This window comes from Neopelma chrysocephalum, unplaced genomic scaffold (assembly GCF_003984885.1).
Source record: "Neopelma chrysocephalum unplaced genomic scaffold, ASM398488v2 Primary Assembly neopelma1_82, whole genome shotgun sequence".
NCBI lineage: Eukaryota > Metazoa > Chordata > Aves > Passeriformes > Pipridae > Neopelma > Neopelma chrysocephalum.
In genome coordinates this window covers 3,934,464-3,962,119 of record NW_020897744.1, presented here as the reverse complement: position 1 = coordinate 3,962,119, position 27,656 = coordinate 3,934,464, and the positions used below count along the sequence as shown (strand labels likewise).

General features: G+C 54.8%; 1 protein-coding gene and 1 long non-coding RNA gene across 4 annotated transcripts in view; both read left to right on the top strand.

Moving 5' to 3' along the window:
* SH2B2 (SH2B adaptor protein 2) overlaps positions 1–24,070 on the top strand; it is a 24,916-nt gene extending 846 nt beyond the window's left edge. For all 3 annotated transcript variants that reach the window (XM_027690756.1, XM_027690754.1, XM_027690755.1), the window contains exons 2-10: positions 687–812; positions 9,639–10,526; positions 12,831–12,932; positions 16,866–16,957; positions 19,199–19,293; positions 19,475–19,651; positions 19,764–19,957; positions 20,720–20,891; positions 21,321–24,070. In XM_027690756.1, coding sequence (XP_027546557.1) covers positions 9,666–10,526; positions 12,831–12,932; positions 16,866–16,957; positions 19,199–19,293; positions 19,475–19,651; positions 19,764–19,957; positions 20,720–20,891; positions 21,321–21,634 — 2,007 coding nt within the window. In that variant the 5' untranslated portion in view covers positions 687–812; positions 9,639–9,665 and the 3' untranslated portion in view covers positions 21,635–24,070. The remainder of the gene's footprint in view (positions 1–686; positions 813–9,638; positions 10,527–12,830; positions 12,933–16,865; positions 16,958–19,198; positions 19,294–19,474; positions 19,652–19,763; positions 19,958–20,719; positions 20,892–21,320) is intronic.
* On the top strand, positions 1,663–27,635 carry LOC113971152. Its single transcript, XR_003535455.1, has 3 exons — positions 1,663–1,673; positions 4,443–4,446; positions 27,512–27,635. It is a non-coding gene; the product is annotated as an uncharacterized LOC113971152 (long non-coding RNA).
* Positions 27,636–27,656: the final 21 nt, after the last annotated feature.

Here is a 27,656-nt window from a genome sequence, read left to right as displayed (position 1 = left end):
CCCCAGGGATGGGGGCTGCACGGGGAGAAGAGGGGCTGCCCCGGGGATGGGGGCTGCACAGGGAGAGGGGGGGCTGTCCCAGGGATGGGGGCTGCCCCGGGAGAGGGGGGAGGCTGCCCCGGGGATGCGGGGCTGCACCAAGGGGTTGGGCTCCCCGGTGATGGGGCTGCCCCACGGGAGGGGGTTTTGTCCCGGGAATGGGGGGCTGCACCGCGGGGATGGGCTCCCCCGGCCATGGGGGCTGCCCCGGAGGGATGAGGGGCAGCCCTGGGCCCCGGCGCTGGGGGCGCAGGCAGCGCGCAGCACCCCGCGTGGATGCTCCGTGATTTTCAATCATTATTGTCAGCCTGGGTTTGCGTGAGGGGTGCAGGCAGCTCGGGGGGGGGTCCCCACCTGGTCCCCCCAGACTCTCCGGCAGCCGGTGCCTCCCGTCCCTGGGGGGCCCCGGGGACCCCCGTGGGGCCGCTGCGGCTCCCGAGCTTCCTCCAGCCCCGCTCTGCTGAGCCTGGGCAGCACCACGGGGAGGCCCGTGGGAAGCGGAGGGACTTTCTCCCTGGCCCTTCTGCTTATTTCTGGTTTTGGTGGAGTCAGGCTGGAGCCCAACAGAGCTATGGCTCAGGGGTGAGATGTGCCCGGGAATACTGCTTTCACTCCAGGGCCTGACAGCCTTATCCTTTGCCTTCCAGGTCCCTCTGAGTGGGTCTGGTCCCTCATTCCAGCGTGGAAATCGATGAGTTGAAGTTATGCATTTGACCTGGAAGAGCCAGGCTGCTGACGCTTTGGGGACCTTGTGAACTGGAACAGGAGAGGAGGTAAAACAGCTTTGTCCACCCAGCATTCTGCCCAAAATCCCCGGGAGGCCCTGCTAATTTGTCTTTGAGTGGATGAGAAGCAGCTGAGGGAGCTGGGGGGGCTCAGCCTGGAGAAAAGGGACTCACCAGGGGACCTGCTTGCTACAACCCCCTGACGGGAGGGTGGAGCCTGGTGGGGTCGGTCTCTTCTCCCAGGTAACAGGCAAGGAAATGGCCTCAAGCTGTGCCAGGGCACAGATATTAAGGGGATATTGGATATTAAGGGAAATGTCTTCACTGATAGAGTTGTCAGACACTGGAACAGGCTGTCCAGGCAGTGGCAGAATCAGCATCGTTGGAGGGATTTAACAGACATGTAGATGTGGCACTTGGGGACGTGATTTAGTGGTGGCCTTTGCAGGGCTGGAGGAACTGTTGGACTCGATGATCTTGGATGTCTCTTCCAACCTAAACAATTCTATGATTACTCAGAACTCCCCTCCACAGGGATTTTTAGAAAGGCATCTGGGGATGCCTTTCTAAATAGGGATTGTGCTCCTAAACCCCACAGGCTCTTCCAAAATTCTCAGCCCCCTTTCCCTGAGGCCCTTGGCCATCGTGTTTGTACAGACAGGTGTGTGCTGCCAGGGGATCTGCTTAGATGGGATAGCAAGTGCTCTTGGACCTTCCCTCTGTGTCCTTCAGTGGTGTTTCCCAGTGTCTCGCCATCACTGTGATGCTTCAGTGCAGCCCAGGGCCACCGCTGAATAACTGGTTTCTAAAAAAGTTGGATAATTCTTGTGGAGATGCTCCAGCCTGTTGACACGTGCTTGGGAAGGGCATGGGATTGCCTGCCCTGTCTGGTGTCTCACCCAGCACAAGGTGATCATTGCTCTGTGCCATAGAGGGGGATGAGTCAGCCCTGGGAGCTGCAGGATGGAGCTCCCCTGTCCTGCTCTAGGTAAGCCTTTGGGGTTAAAATCACCACCTTCCTCAAGTGTGAGACCTTCAGTTGGCTCAGGGCTGCAGTGGCTGCTTGACTGCAGGGCTGCCTCTTTTGGCTGGGCCATCAAGTCTGTTCCCTCTTCTCCTGGACTGTGAACATATCTCATACACCCTCGTGGCTGGGTGGTCTTGTCCAACCTCCTCTTGTCCTTCCTCCTTGGAGGGAAATCACCCATCTCTTCGAGATGAGGATGTTGCTGGCTAATGCCTTTCCTCTTCCTCCTCCTCCTCCTCTGTCTTCTTCTTCCCAGAAACCAGATGATGGTTGCACATCTGCTGGCCCTGCTGACTCAGGCTGGCCGGGGTGCCCCGGGGCAGTGCTCCCAGCCCCAGGCCAGCGGAGCCGCTCCTGGCAGCGCTTCCCTCCCAGAGCACCCGCCCATGGGTGCCCTCGCCTGACCTCGGCTGCTTTCCCTGCCCGGGGATGCCAGTGAGGTGGTGGGATAAGGGTTGGAGACTTGTGCCTGGCTCTGTGCTCCACTTCCCCATGGAGGCTGGCAAAGGGAACCTGGGGACTGCGGGGAGCATGTGGTACACTCCCAGGAATTACAGATTTGAATCCCAGCTGACTCCGTTGCAGCGGAGAGGAGAAGAGGTCATCCCTAAAGGGAAAACTGCAGCCCATATCTGATTTTTGTTAAAGAGAAAGCCAGAAGGGCTTGGAGAATCCCTTTGCTGTGGGAGCGCCTGCACTGCTGGTGCGGGGTCTGGGTCTGGGATGAGACTCAACTCGCAGAGGTTGTGCCATGAGTTGGAGCTGGGGGGACAGGAGTGGGACCCAGTGTGCATCCACTTCCAGGGTCCCATCAGGATGATGGGAGCCCTGCTCCACTGGGTCCTGGCAGCATTTGGCAGCCAAGACCCTGGGGCAGGAGATGGGCTGCGATGGCATGGCAGGACCCTGGGAAAAGGGATGGTGGAGAAGTTGGACACAGCCTGTGAGTCCCTCTGACGTGGTTGTGGCCATGATGGGTACGAAGCCCTGCCTGCCCAGGAGCATCCCTGCACAGCAAAAGGAAAAGGGATATTTGAGGTTGGATCTCCAGCCAGGGTTGGCAGCTGTAATAGGGTGTTTTGGCATCATCTGGTTGAGGGGGGGGTTCAAAGCCCACTGGAATGTTTATTTTGCTTAATACACCACTTAAGCAATTAGCAGTGATTGTAGCAGTCCTGGGTGAGGCGCTGGGAAGAATTGAATTTCCCAAGCTCAGATACCATTAGGCAGCAGTTTAAGGCTGTTTGCAGGCGGGTATGAGACAGTGATGCGTGTGGGGAATTAGATCTGCAACGCACAAAAACATAATAAGGAAATTTCCTACAGAACTGGGTAACTTTATCTCATGTTTATTATGTGCCTTAATTGAAAAACAATCTTAGGGGGTTCTCTGCCATAACAGCGGGGGATCCCCAGTGATGGCTGTGCTGTATCCATCAGGATGTGCTTTCCTGGTTATCCTGCACCACTGACCCACACAGCTCTCCCCCCAAAAACACCCAAGGAGCCCCTCCATGGCATAACGGTGCACAGGGCAAGAGGAATCTCTTTAAAGAGTTTGCATTTGTTTTGTGAAGTGCAGTTGGGTTGATGTTGTGGGGCTTTTCCTTTAAATTTCCTGAGTTTCAGGTGCATCCAGCAGTGGGGAGCGAGCAGATAAATCTCCTGCTGTTTGGCATTTCTGAGCCCAGGGAGGGTCTGCCCCCCGGTACCAGGTCAGTGGTTAATATGTAACAGGTGTGCAGGACACTGTGCACCCACAGCCTGGAGGTGGGTGGATGTGCAAATAATTTTCCAAGGATGGGAAGCCGAGAGGAGGAGGAGGAGGAGGAGGGTTTTGTTATGGGCTGAGAGGCGGAAGGAAATCGAGGCTTAGTGAGGGAAATGTGAGATTGCTTGGTTGGGGACAGGGCTTTGGCCACTCCTCGGGGGAGGCTCTGCTATTGTGGTAGTTAAAAATAGACTTTGGACTGGTTAGTTTTCTGTGGGAAGTCTCTCCTGCCAGAGATAGGCATGTGAGGTGGCATCCAAGTGAGAGGGAATGGACAACAGCCTCTGACTCCTTTACCTTAAGCTCTGTTTTTATTTTTTTTTAATATCTTTTCTTTTGGGCCATTGAGGGGAGGTCTTCGCTTTATTCCCAGACACAGCTGCCTCCAAGGCCCAAGCTTCATCCATGATGCCCAGCTGTACCAAAGTTTTGCACAGCATCATGTCACTGCACCCTGGGGACCCCCTCCCCGTGGCTGACGTGTCCCTCAGGTCCCACACCAATGTACCCAGTGGGCTGAGTGGCTTGGGTGGTGCATGGGCTGGCAAGCGTGGTTCCCTGCAAGCTGGATGGAATTACTCAGGGAAGAGATTATCTAAGATCCAGTGGATCTTATCTATTAACTCGTCTTTATTTTCCAGCAGCTGTCAGCACGGGAGGTATAACGTATGCTGGGGGGGGTGATTTTGGAAGAGAGGGATAGGAACAACCCTGTGATATGGTCAGAATAGTGAGAAATGGAGAAAATCTCAGGTTTTACTGGAGGAACTGTCATGGGCCCATTTGCTTATTGGCAGGAGTGTTGGGGCTGACATCAGGATGCAGAACTGGGAGATATCACACAGCGCTGTGGGGAGACCACGTGTGCAAGAGCAGGAAGAAGGGTCATTTCTTGCCTGTTTTCTCTTTGGAAGATGTGTCCCTTCAGCACCTGCACCCCAAAACCCTGCCCTGGCCATCCAGCACTCCTGGGTGCTTTGGTGCATCTGTTTTGAGGGCTGGTCTGGGTGATGCTGCAACCAGAGAGATCTCTCATTGGGAAGCAGAAAAAGGCCTGAAACCTTTTCACTCCAGAAAAATATTTTCTAGGCTGCAAGTGTCAGGCGGACCCTGAAGTGCATCTGGAGTGCAGGGAGTCAAAGCATGCACTTACCGAGGGATTGGTTCAAGGAAGGTGGTTTGACCGTAAAATTTGAGGCTGAAATGCTGTTTGATTAATATTTCAGTGGGATGGACAGTAAATGAGAGGAACAAAGATTGTTTCCATTTCTATCCAATTCAGGCAGCCAGTCTGATTTAAGATCAAAATAGTATAAATAGTCCTTGGAGCAATGAGGAGTATGGAGAGAAATCAGCTTCTCCCACGCCGGTGCTGTGGTGGGGATGGTCAGGGGTCTGGGGGGACATGAAACGCACGAGGGCAGGTAACTTCTGCTTCTGCTGCTCTGTGGCTTTCTCTTCCTCAGCTCAGCCTCTGCATGCCTTTCAAGCTCTGATGGGTCTTGAGGGGCTGGGGATAGCCCTCAAGGTGGCAAAGAAACACCACCAACATGATTGGTCTTTGCATGGTTCCAGTCTGCTGTGGAATAGGTGGACATCGTCTCTGTGGCCAATGCATCCCTCATCCCGTTGTGCTTGCACAGTAAGAGCAGGGGTGATGCCCTTGCTTCCCTCCTGCCACCGGCTCTCTGTGATGCTCACTCTGCCCCACTGTCCTAAGAGCAGTCAGTCCCTATCCCGGTTTTAGCTGTTTTCCTGGGTGCCTGGGGCAGGCAGTGCCTTGGAGCCGTGCAGGCAGGCTCCAGGCTCCCTCCTGAGCTGCCAGAGGGGCTGCCTCTGCCAGAGGGGCTGCCTGTGTGTCGAGAGCTGCCTGCCTGCCAGGATCACTTCGCGCCGGGGGGGGGGCCCGGGACGTATCGCCTTGCTCTGCGACCTGCTCGTGACTCGGGGATCTCCTCTGGCATGGCACGCTTAGGTCAGGCGCTTTTCTTGGGGCAGCAGGTGCCTGGGTTTCCTCATGTCATTCCCGAGGGATCAGGATCACCAGCTGGGGCTTTGAGTGGCATCGATCTTGCTGGAAGCCGATCTTGCTGGAAGCCAAGCAGGTTTCTGGACCAAGGCAGCCAGGACTGGGCTGGGGACCACCTTCCCCAGGAGCCAGGGATTTGCTGCACACTCTCCCATGCAGGCTTTTCCTTCCACTCCTGTCCTTCCCTGGCTTTGCCCCGGGAGCTCTCCCACACAGGTGAAGGTGGAGGGATGCAGGCAGAGATAGAGGGAATCAGACTTGCCACCCACAACCTCCACCAGACAGTGTTTTTGCCCACTGAGGATCACTTTGTCCCAGCCTGGCTGCGCTGGCCGGAAGGGAAACATCTCTTTATTAGGGATGTTTCCTTAAATAAAGCCATCAGAGCCAGTGCCGGGCTGGCTGTGCTGCCCATCCCATGACCGGTGTTGCGCATTAGGGTTGTTAACACCTCATTAGATGTTGGTTCCTCCCCACGCCTCTGGTTCAGCAAATCCCAGTGGCTTTGTTGTTGCTCCCTGACTCCTGCTTCACCGGGGAGTTGTTTTTTTACGGTCTCCTGCGCTTCTGCTGACAGTTTAAATTTCATTTCTTCTTGAGGTCAGTAGCTTTACTTCGACTTTCAGATCATTCTGTGTGCACCCCCCAGAGCAGGGGATGCCTCAGCACACCTTGTTGGGAGAGACTGTCCTAACATCACTGCCAGGGGCTGGCTGTCACCTGCCATCCCAACCTGGGCTTCCATTTGGCGAATTCCCAGAAATTCCTTCTTTTTTCCTTCTTTTTTTAAACCTTTACTCACTTTCCCAAGTGACAGCGACAGCAGACACAGCACTGCTCTGGGAGGAGTTTGGGGACTCATGCAGGTGGGTTAGGAGCCCATCACCAGCCTGATGCCGTGGTTGCCACTCCGTGGCTTCCCTATGACAACAAACCACCTCATTTTATATATCCGTGTGTTTTGTGTCACCCAGGCCAGGGACTCGAGGCTGTGGCCCCTGAGCCAGTTCTGGAGTGGGCTGATGGCACCTCCCAAGGGATCTGGCTCCTTAGCAAAGTGCCCAGAGCCCCCTGCAGCCCTTGGTAAGCCGGGCTGGCAGTGGATGGCCCTTCCCCTCCAAAAAGCAATTGCAGTTTTCCTGCTTATTTTCATCTTGAGCTTATTTTCGTCTCCGCTTCCACCGCTCTGCCCGGGGATGCTGTCTGTGGCATGATAAGTTATTTCAAGAAGTGGGGCAGAGCTGTTGGTATGGAGGGGAGCGAAGGCACTCAGATTAAAGGTAAATCTACACAGATAATTGGGAGCCTGCTTCCCGCAGAAACCAGGTAAACAATGAACCAGGGGCGGGGATGGCTCTGTGGCCCCGGGGGGCTGCTTTCAGCCACCCCACCCACTCCCGGCTCCTGCTGTTGGTCCCTGCCTGGGGGGCTCATGGACCAGCTCCCGGCAGGGGGCCTGGATACATGGCACAGGGTTAGTAATCCCCGCCTCCTCAGACCTGCCAGATGTCTCTCCTCTAGCCTTCGTTTTTATAAATTGGCCTTTTAAAGTCTGTCATCCCCATGCAGATGAAAGGAAGATGCTGTGATGCCTCTGCGTGCGCGTCTCAGAGCCTGAGCCCGGCTGCAGTGCCTGGATCTCGAGCCTTTTTGTTTGGGGCTTTATCTTTTCTGAAGTGCCTTTTTTTTTCTTCTTCCCCCCCCCCCCCCCTAACATCTCAGAGTCTGTTGTATCTTGGCTTGCCATCCCTTGATTTCGGGCAGGCAGGCCCCGCTCTGAGCACCTCCTGGAGAGAGGGGTGGGGAGAAGTGTTCTTGCTCCATCTGTGGGGGGTAAACGAGCAAACCCCTGGGGCTCGACACCCAGGGCAGATGCAATTAAACCCATCACTGTGGGGCTTTCTCTCCTCCTCCCAAGCCCCTTTCTCCTCTTTTCCCTCTGCACCCTTTCCCCCTTCCTTGCTCTTGCCGTGACTGCTTGGATTGGCAGCAGGAGACTCCTTTTCATCTCCCTTTTCTCCCTGAGCCCAAATACTCCTGGCCCGTGGCTGGTGCCAGGGCAGCTCCCCGGGGCTGTGGGAGAGCTGGGGCTGTGAATTTTCAATTCACAGGGCAGTAACTGCTGCCACAAGCCGAGTCTTTAAATCCTCTGCTTGGTGATGGATGGATAATTAGGAATTTCATTTGCTGGGCGGGTAACAAACAGCTTTGCATTTTCTGTTACTTTCCTGTTGTCTCTTGGGGAAATTCAGACACTGCTCCTAAACTGCAGGGATGGTTTTTTTCCCAGCTGGCATGGCTCCCTGCTCAGGTCTCCAGGAAAGCCCTGTGATGCTGGGGAGAGCCTTGCCAGGGATTTCTGCAGGGGCTGGGGCTCTACTGGAGACTGGTGATGGTGTTGTGGGATGTGAGGGGCTAGTGCAGGTCCTCACTGCCTCCCTGGCACAGCCAGGGCACCAAGCAGCATCCCTGTCTTAAAGGTGGGAAGATGCTACATGCATTGTGTTTCTATTGAGATTTTTGTTGCCTGTGTGGGTTTCTCCTTGTTTGAGGGGGTGGAGAGCCACTTCCTGGGATGGAGGTGCTCCTGGAGAGCTCAGATGTTTTGTGCTGGTAGGTCAGGTGGTGCCTCATCTCCGTAGGGATGTACTGGGGAAATGGCAACCGGTTCCTGGCCACAGCTGCTGCTCTGCATCGCAGCCTTCGGGGCTTGGTCCTGCCTGTGTCTGGTGACTGACGTGGTTGGGGTCTGGAGGACAAGGAGCGGGTTATCCCAGTCCCCAGTGCCTGCCCCGATCCCGTGGCTTGTGCAGTTCATCCGAGCAGTAATTAATTATTGGCCGTGTAAGCTGCTGGCGGGATCCTGCGCGTGATTTATTAGCAGGAGTAATCCCTCGCCAGCAAAAGAGCTGCTCTGTGAATGGAGAACAGCAAAATCCAGGGAAAGAGCTACTCTGTGAATGGAGAACAGCAAAACCCGGGGGGACTGTCGTGTCCTTCCAGAACTGGATCGCCCAGGCACAGTTCCTGCCTGGAGCACGGCAGCTGCAGGCACCCCTGGGCTCTGTATTTGAGCCGGCTGAGGTGGGTTTGCCAAACTGCTGCCCTCAGGGGGGAAGGAGGGGCATCTGGACATGTGGACCTTGCTTTTGGGGACATGGGCTGAGCAGTGCTCCACTTGCTCACTGGCCAAGGGTCGCTGTCACCAGTAGACCACAAGCAGTCTCACCACCGGGAGGAGATTTTTAAGATACATTTGCTGATGGGGTCTCCCTGGGGAGGCCGTTCACACTACCCAAAGCCTGGTAGATGTTTGGGAAGTGCAGCATAAGCACCAAGCCAGCCTGCACACGTGCCCTGGCAGGCCCGTGGCTGCTGGGAGAGGGACCAGTGTGGAGATTGAGCAAAGTGATGCTTCTCCCATGGGCACGTGGGTCTGGTCTGCGGCTCCCATTAAGCTTTGGTGTGCTCCTGGGTCTGGCTTTTGTTTTCTTTTCCCCCTGTACCCCATCTACTCCTTGGCCTCTGTCAAGGACCTGTCCCAGGTTATCCATTACCCTACAGTGCTCCAGTGAGGAGGGTGAAACACCAAAATTCATGTGGCAAAGGATCAGGGTAGAAATAGAGAATGGAGAAAGAGAAGGACCAGCTGCTGGGTGCAGAGGTGTGGGTACTGCCAGGACTCCTGATACTCCCTCACCCTATGGAGAGCTGTGCCATGCCCAGGCAGACACACGGCGAGAGAAATCCTGAAGGCGAATCCCCCCAGGCTCCTCCAGCCGGGGACTCCTTAGCGGTTTTATGATAAATCAATAACGCTTTTGCATGGTCATAATCGTAAAATAAGTACAATTTATGGCTGCTGCCAGGGCCAAGATTTTTTTCTAGTGTATGAGGTAGAGAGAGAGCGACACACAGACAATTTCCCACAGCGTTTCCCTTTGCACAGGAGCTGCAGACTGGCTCCTGGAGACCCCCGTGTCGGGGGGGGCAGGGTGGGTTGCCCACGTCCATGCCCAGGCTCACGCTGTGCCCTTTCCCCCTCAGCCTGCCGGCAGGTGGAATGGGGCAGCCATGAACGGCGATGCCCTGTGCCAGGAGCCCTCCTCCCCGCTCCCCGACTGGAGGGAGTTCTGTAAGCTGCACGCCCAGGCGGCCGCCGTCGACTTCGCCCAGAAGTTCTGCCAGTTCCTGAAGGAGAACCCCCACTACGACACCCCTGGGGCAGAGACCTCCTTCTCCCACCATTTCACCGCCAACTTCCTGGACATCTTCAGCCTGGAGGTCAGCCGGGTGTTCGTGTCCGACTCGCCCACCAAGTACAACATCGTGCCCTTCGTGGGGCTGCAGAACTGCCACGTCCCCTACGGGCGGGAGGTCACCCCGAGGAAGGAGGAGACGTCCACTGAGTCCCTGGACAGCATGGACGCCCCGCTGGGTGCCAGCCGGTACCTGACCCCGGCACAGCAGGTGCAGGCACGCAAGGTGTCCTCCTACGGCCAGTCCCGCAGCTCGGAGGACGTCTCCATCCACGCCGCCGCCAAGCCCAAGTTCAAGAAAGGCTTCTCCTTGAGGAACATGAGCTTGTGCGTGGTGGATGGCATGAAGGAGATGTGGCATCGCAAGTCCTCTCCGGAGCCGGGCGCCGAGGCTGCCCCGGGCGGCCGGCGGGCCGATAGGGAGCTGTGGCCGGCCGGGGGCAAGGAGCCTGGGGACCCCCGGGAGAAATGGACCCACAAGCTGCGCCTGTCCAAGGTGCCCTCCTCCAAGGTGGAGCTGGTGGACATCCAGAGGGAGGGGACGCTGCGCTACATGGTGGCCGATGACACGAACTGTGTGGGGAGCTCACAGTGGCAGAAGTGCCGCCTCCTGCTCCGGAAAGCGGTGAAGGTGGAAGGAGAGAGGTTCCTCCTTGAGTTTTATGTCCCTCCAAAGGTAAGTCCTGACTTTTCTCTGCTGTTGTTTTTATGAGCAGTTCAAGCAGCAGTTGGGCTTTGCTTGAGGCTTTTCTTGTTTCCACTGCTGAGCTGGGATGAAATCCAGCTCTGGTCCAGAGGGAGGTCTGGTGCTGTGTGGCTGAGGTGCGAATGGATGGGAAAATGTGATTGAAACCTATCCAACCTGCAGGCCAGAGTGAACCTTGGCTCTGTGGGTGTTGGTCTGAGCCTCTCACTGAAACATCCGTCCTTCTGATAAAATACAAAACATGCATTTAAAGTGCCTCTCTCTGGAGAGAGGCTCAGCACTGGTATGGATGGCGTGCATCACTGGGGGCTGGACTGGGAGCTTCCACAGCTCAGGGACTGCACAAGGCCTGACTGGAAGGAGATGACCCCATGTCCATGGCACGATGCCTTCAAGGGAGCCTTCAAGAGAGCTGGAGAGGGACTTTTGGAAAGGACGTGGAGTGACTGGACAAGAGGGAATGGCTTCAAACTGAAAGAGAGTGGGTTTAGATTTTACATTATGAAGAAATTCTTGGCTGTGAGGGTGGTGAGGCCCTGGCACAGGTTGCCGAGAGAAGCTGTGGCTGCCCCATCCCTGGAAGCGCTCAAGGCCAGGTTGGACGGGGCTTGGAGCAACTTGTAGAAAGTGTCCCTGCCTGTGGCAGGGGGTTGGAATGAGACGATATTTAAGGTCCCTTCCAAACCCAACCATTCCTTGATTTTATGCACAGAGGATCTGGTGGGTGTGGGCTGCATGGAGCAGCGCTGGTGCATCAGCTGCACCTAAGGGGTAATAAACTTGGGTTAAAATGGAACAACTTCTGCTCTTAAAACATTTTAGAGAGAGCTCATAGAGGGATTTTTTTAGTGTATCTTGATTTGTCTCTAAAAATCAATTTTGAAATTATTTTACAGCAACTTTTATGAACATTGTCTGCTCCTCTGTTATAGTCACACCCTGCTCTAGTTTACAGCTTTCTCCCCTCATCCCATCTTGCTTTCCATCTGGCAAACGATTCAGCTGTAAAAGTGGCACCAGTCTGGCACAGCTGGAAGAAAACGGCTTTTTTCTGCAGCAGCCACAGCTTTGTTTTTGCACAGACCCTACAAAAACTATGGTCATGTCCTTAAATCTTTAAAAGGAAGAGCCTTCCCGGAGAAGAGGGGGTTGGAATGAGATGATCTTTAAGGTCCCTTCCAACACAAACCATTCTATGATTCTAAGCCCTTTCTCTGGCTCAGCAGTGAATTATCACCTTGTTTCCTTTCCTTTCGAAGCAGCTGCCGCCTCCTTTCTGACCTTCTCCTGTGCAAACACCACGATGGAAAAATTCCCTAGGGATGGGCAGAGCCTTGCACGGTTGAGACGTGTCTGGAGGCAGCGCTGGGGCTCCAGGGCTGGCAGAAACGGAAACATCCTGGAAGGGAAAAAGCAGTTTCTGTTCTGTCTTGGATGTATTTATTTTCATTTCCCAATAAAATTGGGAACCGAGCCCGTTATTGGTAACCTGCAGCCGGGAGCTGCTCCCTGGCTTCATCCTACTCCCTGCACCCAAGGCAGCAGGCACAGGTTTCAGGGACTGAATTGCATCTCCACTTCCCACATCCGTGATGCTCTGAATCCCAGAGCCCTGGAGAGAAGCTCTGCAGGCTCCTTTGGGGGGATTTGTTATAATTAAAACAAATATCTGGGGAATTTGTTGCTCAGCAAACACTTGGAGTGGGAGGCACCAGGTCCTGCCCCCCCATCAAGGCTCCGGCGGGTGCCAGGGCCCTGGGGGAAATTCATTTTTCTTTATTTTAATGTAATTAAAATTCCCTGCATGGCTGAGGCTGCTGCGTCTGAGCTTCTCGGTTGAAATGCTGCTCCTGTGCTGGATAAAGGGAGCTGCTTTTCCGCATGGGAAGCGTCCCCCATCAGATAGCACAGTTCTCTCCCGGCGGATCTCCATCGGGAGAGGGTTTAAAATGGAGAGGAGTAAGTGGTGTTGGCAGAGCTGGCACTTCAACCTGTGCTGGAGCAAGGAGAAGGTTTGGCACTTAAATGCACCTCCCTGCCTTCCACTGGGCCTCCTCTTGGTTTAATTCAAAGAGCTCGGAGTTATCAGAACGGGAGGGAAATCAATGCTGTTTATTCCCCTGCTGTAATAACCACACGGGCTGAGCTGATCTTGCCTCTGAGAGTTCCACTGCGTCGTCCCCAGGGACAGTTTGATTCAATTGAGTGACTTTTTTTATTCATTGATTTCTTTTAATTTATTTTCTTTGGTTTTTTTTTTTCCCCTTTTCCCAGGCTTCCAAACCCAAGGTGAGCATCCCGTTGTCGGCCATCATCGAGGTCCGCACCACAATGCCACTGGAGATGCCCGACAAAGACAACACCTTCGTCCTAAAGGTGAGAGCAGGGTGTATATGCCTACAGGAACCCCATCTGCACCTGCATCCAGCCCCTGCTGCAGGGATGCTCAGTTCCTGAGGGGATCGTTGCCGTGGCTTTCGGAGCTGAGATGCCAACAGCACTAATGCTCCCCATGGGATCCCTGCCTCCTCCAGCTGACACCCGGGTATTTTGGGATCGAGCTGTTTGCCTGGCTTTCACTGTGGGGCTTGGCTTCTCTGTGTCACTAGGAGACAGGTTAAATTAGTGTCCAGGGACGACCTGCAAGGGAAAATACTCCTTGGTGCAGCTGCTTGTGGTTTTGTGGCTGCCATGGCCCTGGATTGGTGGCACGTGGTGGCTGTTTCATGGACATGGGGCAGTGGCACTCAGGGCTCTGGTCTAGTTGACAGGGTGGTGTTTGGTTAAAGGTTGGACTCCACAATCTTGGAGGTCTTTTCCAACCTTAATGATTCTATGGGAACAGCTGTGCAGGGCCACAGAGACCCTGGGGATCAACTACCCCACATGAGTCTGTGGGCACGAGCAGAAAGTCTCTCCAAAATAGACTTTTCCGTATCATGCATTTAATTAGCTTAATGCTGCTTCCTGCTCTGCTGGAAGGCAACAGCCTGTCATGGCAGATCAAGGCTGAATTTTGCAGGGTCCTGGCCACCATGATGGATGTGTTGTTGGAGGTGGTGTTTCTCTCCAGCTAATGGGGTTGTACTTTCCCGCTTGTGTGGACTCGCGCTCTCCATCAGAGCTGTGGGACGTGCCCAGCTGGGAGGCAGCACATGTACATGGGGGAACACCAGCATTTTGAGCATTTCTGTGTCTTACCTCTGCTCAAAAAACACTTCTCTCCCTAAGAGCTTCTCCCCTAAGAGTGTGTGGCAAAGCAGAGCAGAGAGGTCTGGCTTCCCGGCTGAATGAACCTGCTCGAAAGCTTAGAAAACTGTGAAAGCAGAGGAGAGGAAAAATAAAGCCTGGCTTTGTGAAAACCCTTGATCCTGGTAGCCTGCTGGCCCCGGCACACATTCCCATGGGAAATCATTTTCCACCAAACCCAGCTCCTTGTCAAGCTCCCACACCTTCTCCTGGCACCTCCTTCAGGGCATCCTCCCTGCCCCAAGGGCTTCTTGCTCTTCAACCTCAGCCTCTGCTGTGCTCTGTGTCCACCATGGCCATGGAGGGTCATTCAGGTGTCTTCTGTGTCTCAAAGACCAACCTCAAGAGTCTTCTGCCCTCCAGACTGACCAGCCCAAGGTCCTCCTTGCTTTCCTTGCAGGCTCTGAAGATAGAATTCCCCAAAGTGTACATGAGGCCATGTCCCAGAGCAGATAGGAAGGATTGCTTCTCCTTTGATTGCTTCTCCTTTCTTCTTCCTCTTTATCCAGACCAAGCTGATGTAGTTGTTTTCTTCATAGCCCGATGATGATGATGTTGACTCACACGCAGCTTGTAGGCTGGTGTAACCCCTCAATGGTTTTTGCAGAACTGCTCCAGAGTTGTGGTTCCCCAGCCCAGACACCCACAGCAATCGGTGTGAGCCCAGAGCTTGCCCTTGTCCTTGAGCTGCAGGCATTTTCTTCCACTAAGCATTTCTCGGCTTTGACAAGAGCATTTCAGTTCTTGCCTCATCCTTCAACACACTTGCAGAGTGGTGTCACCCATGAATTGATCAGGCATCCTCGCTTGCCTTTGTCCTAATCGTTACTGAGGAGCAGCACGCATGGAGAGCCTTTGATGGGAAGGAGCTGCTGAGCATATCCCTCAGCTTTGACCATCAGCCATCAATAGCCTCTTAGCCATTGATCACTGCTCTTGGAATACTGCTCGTCAGCTACCTCTGGTCTTGTTTTCTAGATCCCCTTACAAGTCCCACCTCAACTGTGTTGCATCGATGTCTGAAGCGTGGCCAGTCCGAGGATGTGCCACTGCTTCTCCCATCCCAGGGGCTGTCACAAGCGTGAGCAGATGAGTTTGACTGGGTTTGGTCATGACAAATCTCTGTTGGAGAGGATTCAGCTCTGGGGGTGCTTTCTGGGGGTCCATAAGGGTCGGTTTCTTTGGCTGCTGGAGGAGAACTCTGGGCTTGTCCTCTTCCCATCTTCTGGAGCCAGAAATGCTTTATCCATCCCCACCACTAACAGATCGGTGACTACTTCAGCCATTTCTTTAATTTACCTGGGGAATGCTCCAAACCCCACCAGTCAAAAAATGCTTGATTTATCAGGTACCTCCTGCTCCTGCCCTGTCCTGGCCAGTGTGCTCTCCCTGCCACAGGGGGAATTGACTGGAATCGATCCTTTGAGTGAGCAGAGGCAGCAAGCACAGCATTGAGCCCCTCTTCTACTGCTTCCAGCCAGCCTTTGCCCTCCCCTCTCAGCTGTGGGCACAGAATGCTATTGCCCTATTCTCACATCCATTATTATTTGTGGGTCATTTTCTGCCCTTCTTATGGGGTCACCTTTGTGGGCCCTTCTTGCTGGGTCACCTTTTGGCTGTTCTCCCATTCCCCTTTTGCTGGTTGGACTTGCAAAGGGAGTGAAACACCCACAGGTGCTGGGGTGAAGGTTAGATGTGTAGGAGAGGGAGCTGAGTGCTGTGGTTTCCCTGCTGCCTTCCTGTGTGATGTGGACCCCAGTCTCAACCTTCACACATAACATGCAGGTTATGACGGGTGGAAAAGCCCCTGCCTTGTTTAGGGAGGCCACACTAGAATAGTTTCTGCCAAATTGCCTAAAAATGAGCAGGCAGCATGTCCCCAGCTCCCATCAGACACCAGGCACACGCAATTTTTTCCATTGCACAAGCAGGTGCTTGCAAAATACCCAAACCCTGCACGTGCTTCGCTTGCTGTCATGTTCTGCATGAGTGAGCAGCCCTGTCTCTCACATCAGCTTTGTGTGTTGTCCTCAGAAAGCCAGAGAAGCTCCTTTGCTCTGGTTAAACAAATTAAGGGGGCATCTTTGCTGTTCCCCTACACCTCTGCCTGGGGCAGGATCACTCAGGCACAGCCCAAGCTGCAGCAGGGACAAGGTCACTGCTCAGCCTCAGCCAGGGCTCTGCTCCCTGCCCTCCCTGCTTATTTTCAGGAGAGTGATTCAGTTGTTTGTGATTAATTTAATTTGCTTGGAGGTTGTCTCAGCTGGCAATGTGATACCCTCCTGGAGTCCGGATTGCTTTGCCAGCTCAGGAACGCGATGTATAAAGCTCCGTGAAGGATGCAGGGAAACCTGCCAGAGGCACACAGCATCCTGTGGCATCTGCGGCCACTGATGTGGGGCTTCTGGGTTCTCCCTGTCCCCAGAAAGGCACAGCTGCTTTGGGTTTGCCATTTTGGATGCTCTTTTGCATCCTGATTTTTACTTAATGTTTTTTTCCCCGTGAAAGTGGGCTTCTTTCCCACCCTGCTGCAATCAGAAATCAAAGCCTCATGGACCAGTAGGCAGGAAAGATAACGGAGGAGAGGTTTAAATTCCTGGCTTTGGGGTGTGGCAGGGTTCGGGAGCAGAGAGCAGCGTAGCTTCTGCTCTACCTGTGCAGAGCTAGTTTTTGGGGGGCACTGAGGTGGCCCAGAATGAGAGATCCTGTCTGTGTTGGTGCATAATGCCAGGTACCCCCAATGTTGCCAGCCAGGTGTGGTTTTGCCCCAGAGGCTGTAACAGCCTTGTAAAAAAACTTGTGATACATGTGCTAATAACAGCGGGGCGAGAGTTTTCCTCTGAGCCCCATCTCTGGTCAAGGGGCACACCCTTGGGCACACCAGGACATCTCTGTGGGTCACCCCTCAGCACCCCTATGCTGGGATGAGGCAGGACACTGATCCTCTCCTGCTCAGCGAAGTGCTGTTTAATAGCAGCAGGTTTTGTAGGGGTCCAGCTGGGTTATGGGGGTGGGTGGCAGGACCCCAGCATTGCTCACACCATCCCACATTGCCTGCAGGTGGAGAACGGGGCTGAGTACATCCTGGAGACCATCGACTCCCTGCAGAAGCACTCCTGGGTGGCGGATATCCAGGACTGCATTGACCCTGGGTAAGGATTGCTGGGGGAAGGGGCCGTGTGGGGCTGAGCTGGGCACTCCTGTGCTGCCCTCACCCCTGAGCACAGGTTGTTACCCCAATGCAGTTTTTGCTACTCGGGCTGTTACAGAAGTCCCCGACTCAGAGCAGTCTGAAAGCCGAGTTAGCAGCCTGTGCTTGCAGAGCACTGGCTGCCTGTTCACCCTTCCCTTCTCCATGTCACCTCAGCCTGGCAGAGGCAGGTGACCTGGGAATGCAGCCTCAACATGGGAACCTTCTCACACCCACCTTCTGAAGCTTTTATACTACATTTGAGCTATTCTCCATGGTTTTTTCCAGTCTAGCATCCATGATATATTTAAGATTCTGCTGGTTAAATCAATTTATTTACCTTTCTATCACAGTGGCATCAATATTGTCATTGGAGTCACAACTCAGCCAGAACCTCCCATCTGCTGTTTCATCAGCCCATGCAGCAGGTTACGTGTTAGGGAGGTTTTGTGCCCAATGCTGCTGCCCTTCAGCTGGCTCAGACAAGCCCAGCCTCTGGGGAAACCCTGGCACTGCCCTTCTTGGCACAGTTTTGGAAAAACAAGGTGCCCATGCTTGCAGAGGTGAAAACCTCAAGCAAACCTGGAACAGGGCCTTGGAGAGGCTCCCGCTGCCTCCAGGCTGCCTTTGCCCCCTTCTGCTGGAGAGAGGCGGTTTACAGGGCTGGTTGCTGTGGAGGCTGCATCTAGTGGGGAGGATGCACTGATGCGCTCCAGATTTTTACTCCTCCAGCTCCTTTTCCTGTTTTTTGAAATATATAATTCATTGGCACAGGTTGCCCAGAGAAGCTGCAGATGCCCCATCCCTTAAAGTGTTCAAGGCCAGGTTGGATGGGGTTTGGAGCAACCTGGGATAGTGGAAGGTGTCCCTGCCCATGGCGGGGGGTGGAACGAGATGAGCTTTAAGTCCCATAATTCAAAAAGCAGTGCTGAGGGCTGGGTTGCTGAGGGAGGCAAGGCTGGGAAAAGGCCCTTTTTTTCCCACTGCATGTTTCAGTGCCAGTTTTCCAGCCGGAGCCGAGCACCACGGCTGTGCTCCCCTCGAGCCACCGCAGGAGCCGCCGGCATCCCCGCGCCAGCCCCTCTGGCAGCCTCCCAGCCTCCTCTGTTTGCTTAGCACCCAGCACCGTCCCGCTCTGGCCTCCGGACGTGACTGTAAAGCAAATAATAATGAACTCCAGAGCAAATAATAATGAGCTGTTTAATACACCGACACACGCGCTCGCTGCCAAGAACGAATTTCCAGTCAGCTCCCCGTACTTTTGCCAAGGGCTGCGTGCTGGAGCCGCCGCGTGAGCGCCCGGCGACGGCTTTTCTGCAACGCGCTGTTGGTTTTGGTTTCCTTCCTCCCTTCTTGTTTTTAACTGGCTGCAGCTGAATGACTCCCAGTGGCTGATTCACGTACTTGCCACTAAATAATTCAGCAGCTCACGAGGGAGCCGTTACCACCGACACAGACGCTTCCTCGCTGCCTGTGCCCACGTGGCCGCTGTTAAGCAAGAGTAGCCCAGTGCTGCCGGCAGCTCTGGCAGTGCCAGGCTCTTTCTGACAGCCAGGATAAAAATAGGCTGTGGAGCAAGGCGGATGCTTGTGCAAGAAGGATGCTGAAGTGCACGGGGAGGGTTGGCAGCAGGGATGCTCTGTGGGGGCTGCCCCCCCTGCCTTGGTCTGTTCCCACTCGCTGGCTTGCTCCAGGCTTCCTGGCTTGGTTTTTTTTGATGTCTTTTAGGGTTGTAATTCCTGTGGGTTGGTAATTCCCTTTGCAGAGGGTGAAAGTGAAAGGGTGGAAGTTGGTGGTGGGATTGTGTGTGGGTGCACCGATGCCTTGCAAAGCAAAGGGCTGAGGGTCAAGGTGACAGATTTCCATCCAAACCAACAAGGTTGCAGCAAAATCCTGCAGCTGGGACTGACCACCATGACTCTATAACATGGGCTTTCAGGGGTTTAATCCCTCTCATGCCGGTTTCTCACCCCCAAAAAGCCATGTTGTTTGGTGGCTGCTCTGCCTCTCTGTGGTGTTGGTGCTTCTATTCATGGCAGCTCCTCAGGAGGAAGCGAGGAGCATCGGGACGTGCTCCCGGATCACAGCTGGAATTTTGTTTGGCTGAGTCCCCATTCTGTGCCAGTGAGTGGAGGTGCCACACGTGCATGTGTCTGTAGTGTGGCACCCAGCACGTGACCATGTGCTCTGTGCTCTCCCCCAGGGACAGCGGGGACGATATTGAGCTGGTGTCCTGTGCTCAGGGAGCCTGTCTGCCAGGCAGGACAACCTCCACCAGCTGCGAGTTCCTGGCTGACGGTAAGGACCTACATCTGGGAAAGTCTGGGAAACCCTCAAAGCCATAACGTAGCTCTCAGGTGTCTCTGAGAGCCAAGGGTATCCAACGTGGTTGCCTTGAGAGAAGGGCAGCCCTCAGCTTTTCCAGTGGTGGTGGGTGATGCTGAGCTATGAGCCCATCCCTCTGCAAATTCCCTTCCAGATGTGCCCAGACCACCAGACAGATGTGCCCTGCCCAGCGCTCACAACACCACCACGGCCACCACCATCCCCGCACCCCATGGGCGGAGCAGGGACTCCCTGGGGGAGCTCCTCACCCACGTCCCACTGGAGAACTTCCTGCAGACGCTGGAGTCCTCCCCCGCTGCACATCTCACAGGTACCGGGATGCAGGATGCGGCCCCAGCATCTTGCTCTTGAGGGAGAGGATGAGGGGGCAGGAGGGGGTGATGTCTGGGTGCTCCCTAAAAACCTGCTGTCCCTGCGGGCAGGGGAGGACAGCGAGGCGGAGGCGGAGATCAACCTCTCTGACTTCCCCTGGTTCCACGGGACTCTCTCTCGGATCAAGGCGGCTCAGCTGGTGCTCTTGGGGGGCGCCCGGAGCCACGGATTGTTTGTCATCCGGCAGAGCGAAACGCGGCCGGGGGAGTATGTGCTGACCTTCAACTTCCAGGGGAAAGCCAAGGTGAGTGTCCTCTGCTTTTCTGTGAATATCAGCACCAGCCCTGCCCACCACCCTGGGTTCCTTCCTGCTCTGCAAGCAAGCGGGTGCCATGCAGTGACCCCAAACACAGCAGCTCTGCAGGGAGCTGCACCCTGGCAGGGCAGCCCCAGGACCGCCTGCCCTTGTCCCCCCAAGAGCCCTCTGCACCCTGCTTAGCCCTTTCTATGCTTTCCTAACTGGATCAGTGCCTGCTATGCCAGCATAAGGTTAAATATTATTAAATAATATGCATGGAAGCCCAGCCTAACCTGGCACACCATCCCCTGCCCTCTCCTTTTTCACTCTGTGCCCCGAAGTACACGAATGCACTGTGAAGAACCAATTCACATGAAGTTTTCTGCTGAGTTTCTAGCAGAGGGCACATGCTGTCAGGGGTTGCGATATAACTGCCTGTTCTTGTCACCTGTCCTGCAAGAAGCAGTTCAGGTGGGCTAGAGTCTTCCCCAAGGCTGTCTGTGATACCAGGATCGGAGCTTCAGCCCCCCTGCCTGCACCCAGCCTCCCTTCTCTGGGTGTTTCTTTATGGTGTTCATCCCTAGGAGGGGCCAAACTTCTCCTGGGGCTGTAGCGAGTAGGGTTTTGCAGGAAACCCACTGCAGCAGGTTAAAAATGATAGTCCTGAGTTAGGAGCAAACCACCCTTGGCTGATGGAGGTGGCTCCTGCTGCAAGGGTGGTCTTGCCCTCGTGGTCCCCAGCTCACCCGCTGACCCCTGTGTTTGCAGCACCTCCGCCTGTCACTGAATGAGAGTGGGCAGTGCCACGTGCAGCACCTCTGGTTCCAGACCATCTTTGACATGCTGCGCCACTTCCACACACATCCCATCCCGCTGGAGTCGGGCGGAGCAGCCGACATCACCCTCCGCAGCTACGTGGTGGCCCAGAGCCCACAGCCTGGTAGGTGCTGGAGCCGGGCAGGGGCAGGGTTGGGTGTGGAGGGTTGGGTGTGAGGTTTGGGTGGTATCTTGTGTGCAACTAAAAGGGAATGATCCCTGGGATTCCCTCCCTACAGCTGTGCCTGTGCTGACGCACGTGGCTCTGGAGATGTGCCAAGGTGGGTGTTATCCCATTGAAGGCAGGCAGGGAGCACCACGCAGCAACAGGGCTGTGCTGGCGTGACCCCCGTGTCCCTGGCCATGAGTGTCAGTCCCCTGGCTCGAGCAGGAGAGGAGCAGAGGGGTCCGCAGGGCTCAGAGCATCCTGCTGTGCTGGGGGAGTGTGGGCAAGGGGTGTTGGAGAAGGACAAGGTCAAGGATGGAGAGGATGGGCATGGGATGGTGCCAGCGAGGGAGCACTGGAGGGGTCAAGCTCTTGTCTCCCTTGCAGATGCTGGCCCCCCGCCGCCCCTTGTGCCACAGCCCCCGGGCTGCCGGGTCGACCTGCCACCTCCACACTACTTCTGCAGCACAGCACCCACCGGCCCCCCAGCCCCCCCGCCTGCTGAGGGGGTGGCCGTGGCCCCCCCTGTCACTGTCCCTGCACCCTACCACCGCTTGGAGGGTGCCCTGGGCCCCCGGAGCCGCAGCGACAGCACTGAGCGCCGGCCGGAGCCCCCCACCGCCAGTGCCGAGGACTACCATGAGGCTGACAGCGCCCGGAGCCGGACCCGGGCCGTGGAAAACCAGTACTCCTTCTACTGAGCCCCCCCCACGCCTGGGGGCTGGATGGTGGGGGGAAGTGGGGCAGCCGTGCCCCTCACCGCTCCACCAGCCTCGCCACCTCCTCCTGCCACCACCAGCAACCAAACCGGGACGTCCTTCTCGCTCCCTGCTGCTTTTGGGAGCTGCGTCAGCAGCAGGCGATGTCCCAGCTGGACCTTGTGCCAGCCCCAAGGTTGGGGCAGTGCTGGAGGTTTGGGAGGCTGAAAGAGTCAGTGCCATTTTGGAGCTTGCAGCCTCTTCTTTTTCCCTCCGGACCAAGAGCTCTCCGAGGGCCGAGCCGAGCTCCCTGCATCTTCTCCCGGGTATGACCATCGTGGGATGGCAGCCCAGAGCTGTGACAGGCTCCATCCCCCAGCCAAAGCGCCTTGGCACATCCATTCTGGGGCGAGAGCCCAGCATGGCCAACATCCTTCTGGCACCATTGCCCTGCAAACCAGCTGCCGAGGGACTCTGGCGTTTTGGGATGACCATGGAAATGGCAGATCTACATGCTCACGTACATGGATCACTGAGAGGGCACCACTGAGGGTTTATCCAGGCTGGCTTTTGAGTTCCCTTTGAGGCATGTGTTTCCAAGCCTCTGGCAGGAGAAGGTGTTTTTTTTTCCAAAGCTTAGTGAATTGCATTCAAGGAAGGGTTTTCCTGTTGTCCTGCCTTTTGTGTTCCTTTGTTTCCTTTCTCTCCTTGCTGTACCTACAGAGAATCCCTGGATAATCCCTTTCTTCCTCCCTCTCTTCCTTGGTTTCTCAAAACCTAAGCTCTCTGCAAGGGCAACAGCTCAGCCTTCTGACTGCTCTCTGCCACAGCTGGGCAATGTTTTCCATTGCTCAAGGCAAACCTCGGAAAATATGACAACACCCCTGCTTTGCATCAGTTATTGGTCATTCGGGATGTCCGTGGGGGTCAGGCAGAGGCCGGGGGCTGTGTCTGGAGGTGAGGGACAGCCTTGCCCTGCAGGTGTTCAGCTGAGCTCCCAGGAATGAAAACACTACACATGTTCAGTTACTGCTGTTGAAAGTTACTGTTTTTTCTTAGAAAGTTACTGGTTTTTCTTAGACAAATAGAAATGCCCAGGAAGAGCAAAAGGAGTGGGCTGGTGCCAGGTGGGTGAGCAGCCAGCTGGCAAAGGGCCAGGCCAGGCTGACGGGCACAATTGCCTTTGCCAGTGGTTGATGTCCCTCCCCAGCAGCTGTAAAACCCTGCCAGTGAGGGCTGGAGCAGCACTGCTGCCAGGAGGGACCAGGCATGCAGTTGTCACTGCTGCTTTGTGTTTTTTTGACAGAGCAGTGCAGCTACATGCACCTGGAGGAGGAGGTTCCTGATGGAGGTGAGCCCTGGAAGAGAGCGTAGAGCAGAAACCTACTTTGGCCAGATGTGCACTACGTTGATGTTTTCCCTACAGGTCATGGAAGCCCTTAGGATGGTTTTACAGGCCAGGGTCTGTGTGCCTTGTGTGGGGTGGGAGACCCTCCAGAAGGGCAGCTTTGCTTGCAGACAAAGTGCTTGCGTGTCCCTCTTGGTTTGCCTCACACAGCTTGTCTTACCCAGCGCCAGGGCTCCTGGCTCCTTGTGTGGCTGCCAGGTCTGGATGACAGTGCTCACAGGATCTGAGCCAAGTGGCTTTGGAGTGCCTGGACAGGTTTCCAGGTAGAGCAGACCCCACCACAGCAGCTAGAAGTTAGTGCAAAGAGAGGTACAAGACAAGCTACAGCCTAACTCAAAACACCCCCTTGAATTTGCCTGGAATTGGGTTGGGCCAAATTTTTATTTTTTAGGTGCCTTCTTTCCTGAGCTAGCAAAGCATGTCCCCAGTGCTCGAGTCATTTGTGCTTCCCGCTTCCAGAGGGCAGGGAAGGTGTCTCCAAGGCTCCTTCTGTGACGTGAGAGCTGTCTTTCTGGCCCATGGGTGTGTGAGATGAGAGCTGGTGGATCTCATTCCTGCAGGAAATGCCACCTTCTCCCCAAACACACAGCCCTTCAGAGAGCAGCAGGAGCAGTTTGCTCTGACGAGGGTATTTCTCCTTCCTCAGCTCAGCTAAAACTCAGCTTGGAGGAGCCCATGCAGCAGGGAAAGGCTGATGGGTTGATGGGTTTAACCTGGACATGCTTCCTTCACACACAGAGTGAATTTTGGATATTATTGGTGATTTTGGATATGGCACAGACATCATCACTCTGGTTCCTCATTGAGGTCCCAAGGGGCTGGATGGGAGCACTGCCTTACAGACCTTCAGATACTGGCTGGTTTCTCACTTTCTGTGTCACAGGATAGGAAAAGGAGGGGGAAGCAGTGATCTGCAAGCAAAAATGTTAATTTGTAAATAGGGAAGAGTCTGGAAGAGTTTACTGTTGTGTAGAATAAATTAATTTTATTTAAAAAAAAAGGGGAGGGGGACTTGTTAAACAAATGTTAAACTTGAGTTTCGGTTTTGAAATAAAATCACTTGCAAAAAGGATGGCACGTGAGCATGAGCTTGGGGTTTTGCTGGATTTGCTATATGAAAAAAGGGAGGGAGGGTGCTGTCATGTCACATGTGTGTAGACCTCCTTGCTATCTCGAGGCAGTTGGGGCTGGGCTCGGTCTGTCTCTGCCTGATGGAGTGCACTGAGGAGGGAGAGAGGGGTATTTTTCTCACTGCTGAGCAGAGGGAGGAGGAGGAGGAGGATGGGTCCAGGCTGCACAGGACAGGGTTTTATCTCCTCCCAGTTTCTTTTTTTCTTTGTCTGGTTTGTCACTGGTGCAGGTTGAAACGCCTCCCTCCCCAAAACAGTGTGGATAATAGGGAATGAGCAGCCCTGGGGTGTGAAGATGGACCTCCCTTGCCAAAGGCCTGTGAGAGCATCTCCCAGCAGCCATTCCCCACAGCCTGTCATTCCCCCTCCCATGCCTTCGTCTCTCCTGGGAGGCCGTGCCTCGTGTTCTGATGTTGTATGTCTTTCTAGTGTGCTCTTTTCTGCTGAGAATCCCCTGGGAAAACTGGGGCATTGTCCCAGACTGTTCTGTCACAGCTAAGCAGCGTGACAGACGCAGCTAACACATGGCTTTTGGGGGGGTGGAGGGAGCTGCTCAGCTCAGGAATCAGGCCTCGGTTGTGTCATGATCCATTCACAAAAATATTCCCTCCCCCGAAAGGCTCCAGAGCCTGTTCACCGCTCCTGGAGAGCTCATCCATCAGGAGCTGGGCAGCTGGGGAGGTGACAGCCCCTCCTTATGGATGAGTCTGTTGCCCTCAAGGCTGGCACTGAGAGATGTGCCTGTGGGACAGCTGCTCTTCCTGCCTAAACCTAAACCATTCACACCTCAGCTTATTAGCAAATTGACTAACTACAGCATCAGTTTTGCTGGAAAACATCTCTTCCTTTCCTTTCATAGGATTCCTGGGAGGCAGGGGCAGGATGCAACAGCCCTTTGCATCTAACGCAGAGGTCTGGTAGTGAAACAAGGGGAAGGCAACCTCAGTGTGTGGGCTGGGCTGGATTCCATGCCAGCAGTGCCCTCTGCCCAGGGCTGGAACAGGACTGGTCTGCACGGATGTTGGACTGATCTGCAGGGATGTTGAAGTGGTCTGTGGAGATGAGCTCTGGCTCTGAGCTGTGCCCTGGCAGAGACTGTGAACAGGACAAAAATGCAAAGGGATTTCAGCAGCGCAGCCGCCCACGTTTCACGTGGGTGTTGGAGCTCCACAGCTGCTCCTGCCTGACGTGCAGGGTCTGTCTCAGCAAAGGCTTGCAGTGCTTCCAGAAGGATCCCTTTGGTAGGAAAATTCCTCAGAAACACAGTCAAGCTTTGATACAGATCAGGGAGCTGGGTTTTGTTGTTTGGTTTGCACTGACCTATGAAAACACTTCCCTGTTCTAATGCAAATCCCATGACCCCAGTAAGCCCAGTTCTGCCCAGATCCCAGCCCAGCACTCTGATTTCGTGGGCTTTGTATTTTTGATGAAATACTTTCTATTTTTGAATGACCCAGTAACAGGCTTGGCCCCCCTCCTTGGATAGATATATTTTAAAAGTAATACGTGCATAACACATCAAGAGTCTGCACCAATTCCCTAGACATGTAGGTTCAGAGTGAGATGCTCCCAGGTCTCTTTCCCCATGGTTTGCGTGGGCTCTGTTGGATGACAGGCAGCTGCCTGTTTGTTTCCCAGGGCTGTGAGCTGTCACTGGCACAAGCCAGGCTTTGGGCAAGTGAATCCAGCTGCCCAGCTGCTCCCTTGCAGCCCGTGGGGACTGGAAGGCAGCTCATCACTCGCACCCATGACAACTTAGGGGTTAGTGAGCTAAACCTTCCTGTGCTCTGCTCAGGACTAAAGAGAGAGGAAACTCAATCTACATTTCTGCTTCTAAAAAACATTCTGCAGTGACTGAGCAGGGACCAGGGGCATGTACCTGCCCCCGCCTCTGCAACAGCACTGGAGTTTCCTTGGCGAGGCTGAGTCCAGCCTGGCACTGTAAGGTTTCTGTCCTGGTGGGCTGAAGAGGACCCAAGGCTGGGAGAGCCGTAGGCACAGGAGCTGAGGAGCTGGCAGACAGCATGGGGGAAGCTGTTTGTATTGCTCCAGCCAGGGCTGAGACTGCAAGGATGCCTTCCAGGACCAGCGGCCAGCTGGGAACTCAGCCAGCACTAAATTCACACCATTCTTTTACAAATCAGGTTGGTAAGACAAACACGAGGCACAAACTAGTGTGATTTCCATAGCAACCTCAGTGAGGGTTGAAAAGTCTTTTGTAAACATGGGGCTGAACCTGAGGATCAGCTCCGGTTTTCTCCACTGAAGAGGGAAGAGAATGGGGGCTTAATAAATTCAGGTCATATAAATGAACTATAAATCTCAGAAGGAGCCATTCCCAACCTCTCTGTTCCCCTTTCTGTCACCCTCTCCACATGCACAGCACGAAGCTGTCTGAAACCCAGAGCCCAACTTCTCGGCTCCAGCTTATCTCCATAAACTACACAAAGGTTTATGCCCCTCTTCCATTGCAGCTGACCTTTAGTAGCTAATTCTCTGACGCACGCACAGCCCGAGCACATGCCATGCCATTTCTGTAGGGCCACAGCGACTTGAAAAGAAATTTGGCTTGCAGAGGAACCTGATCGCAGCCAGCTCCGGCTCCTGTTCCCCACTCATGGCTTCCTGCAGCCCCATCAGTCATGCGTGGATTTGAGGGTACAATCCCTCAGCTCGTCCAAGCACTGCTCCCGCAAAGCCCAGATGTGGATATGGATGCAGATAGTGCAGCATCCTCCGCCTTCTACCTGCCCACATCTCCGCATCTCCCAGTGCCCGGCAAGGCCGTGCCGTGGGGAATGGCACTGCCGTTCATCACTGTCAGCAGACAAAGCCCGCGGGCAGCGCTGGTTAATTACCAAAGTGACACGAACAGATGGTGCAGGCAGCCTGCCACCGAGGCACTGGGAAGTCCCGTATCGCTTACACCATCACGGGGAAAGGATTTGGCAGGGCTGAGGGTGCCGGTGAAAAACACACTGAATTTTCACCGTCCTCGGGGCTCAGCTGAGCCCAGAGCCTGGATGGAGCGTGGCAGATGCCAGAGCTGCCTCGCTAATGGGTCCTGTTGGGGACAGACTGCAGTCGCTGCAGCCTGGAGAACGTGCTTGGGGGGACAGAGGAAATCAGAGCTCAGCAAAGGCAGCTTTGCAGGGAGTGGGAAGCACAGCTACAGCTGGGACATGGGAGAAGTGACGCAGGGAAAAACATATCTCTGAGTGTGTACATGAGTATTTGAAGGAGGGGTCAGAGGATGAAGCCGGGTGTTTCTCAGTGGTGCCGAGCAGTAGGATGAGAGCACAAGCAGAGAATGGAGCACAAGCAGTTCCACCTGAACATGAGACATGGACCTGTTGGATTGAGTCCAAGGGAGGCCACCAAGATGTTTAGAGGGATGGAGCACCTCTCCTGTGAGGAAAGACTGAGAGAGTTGGGGTTGTTCAGCCTGGAAAAGAGAAGGCTTCAGGGTGACTCAATTGTGGCCTTG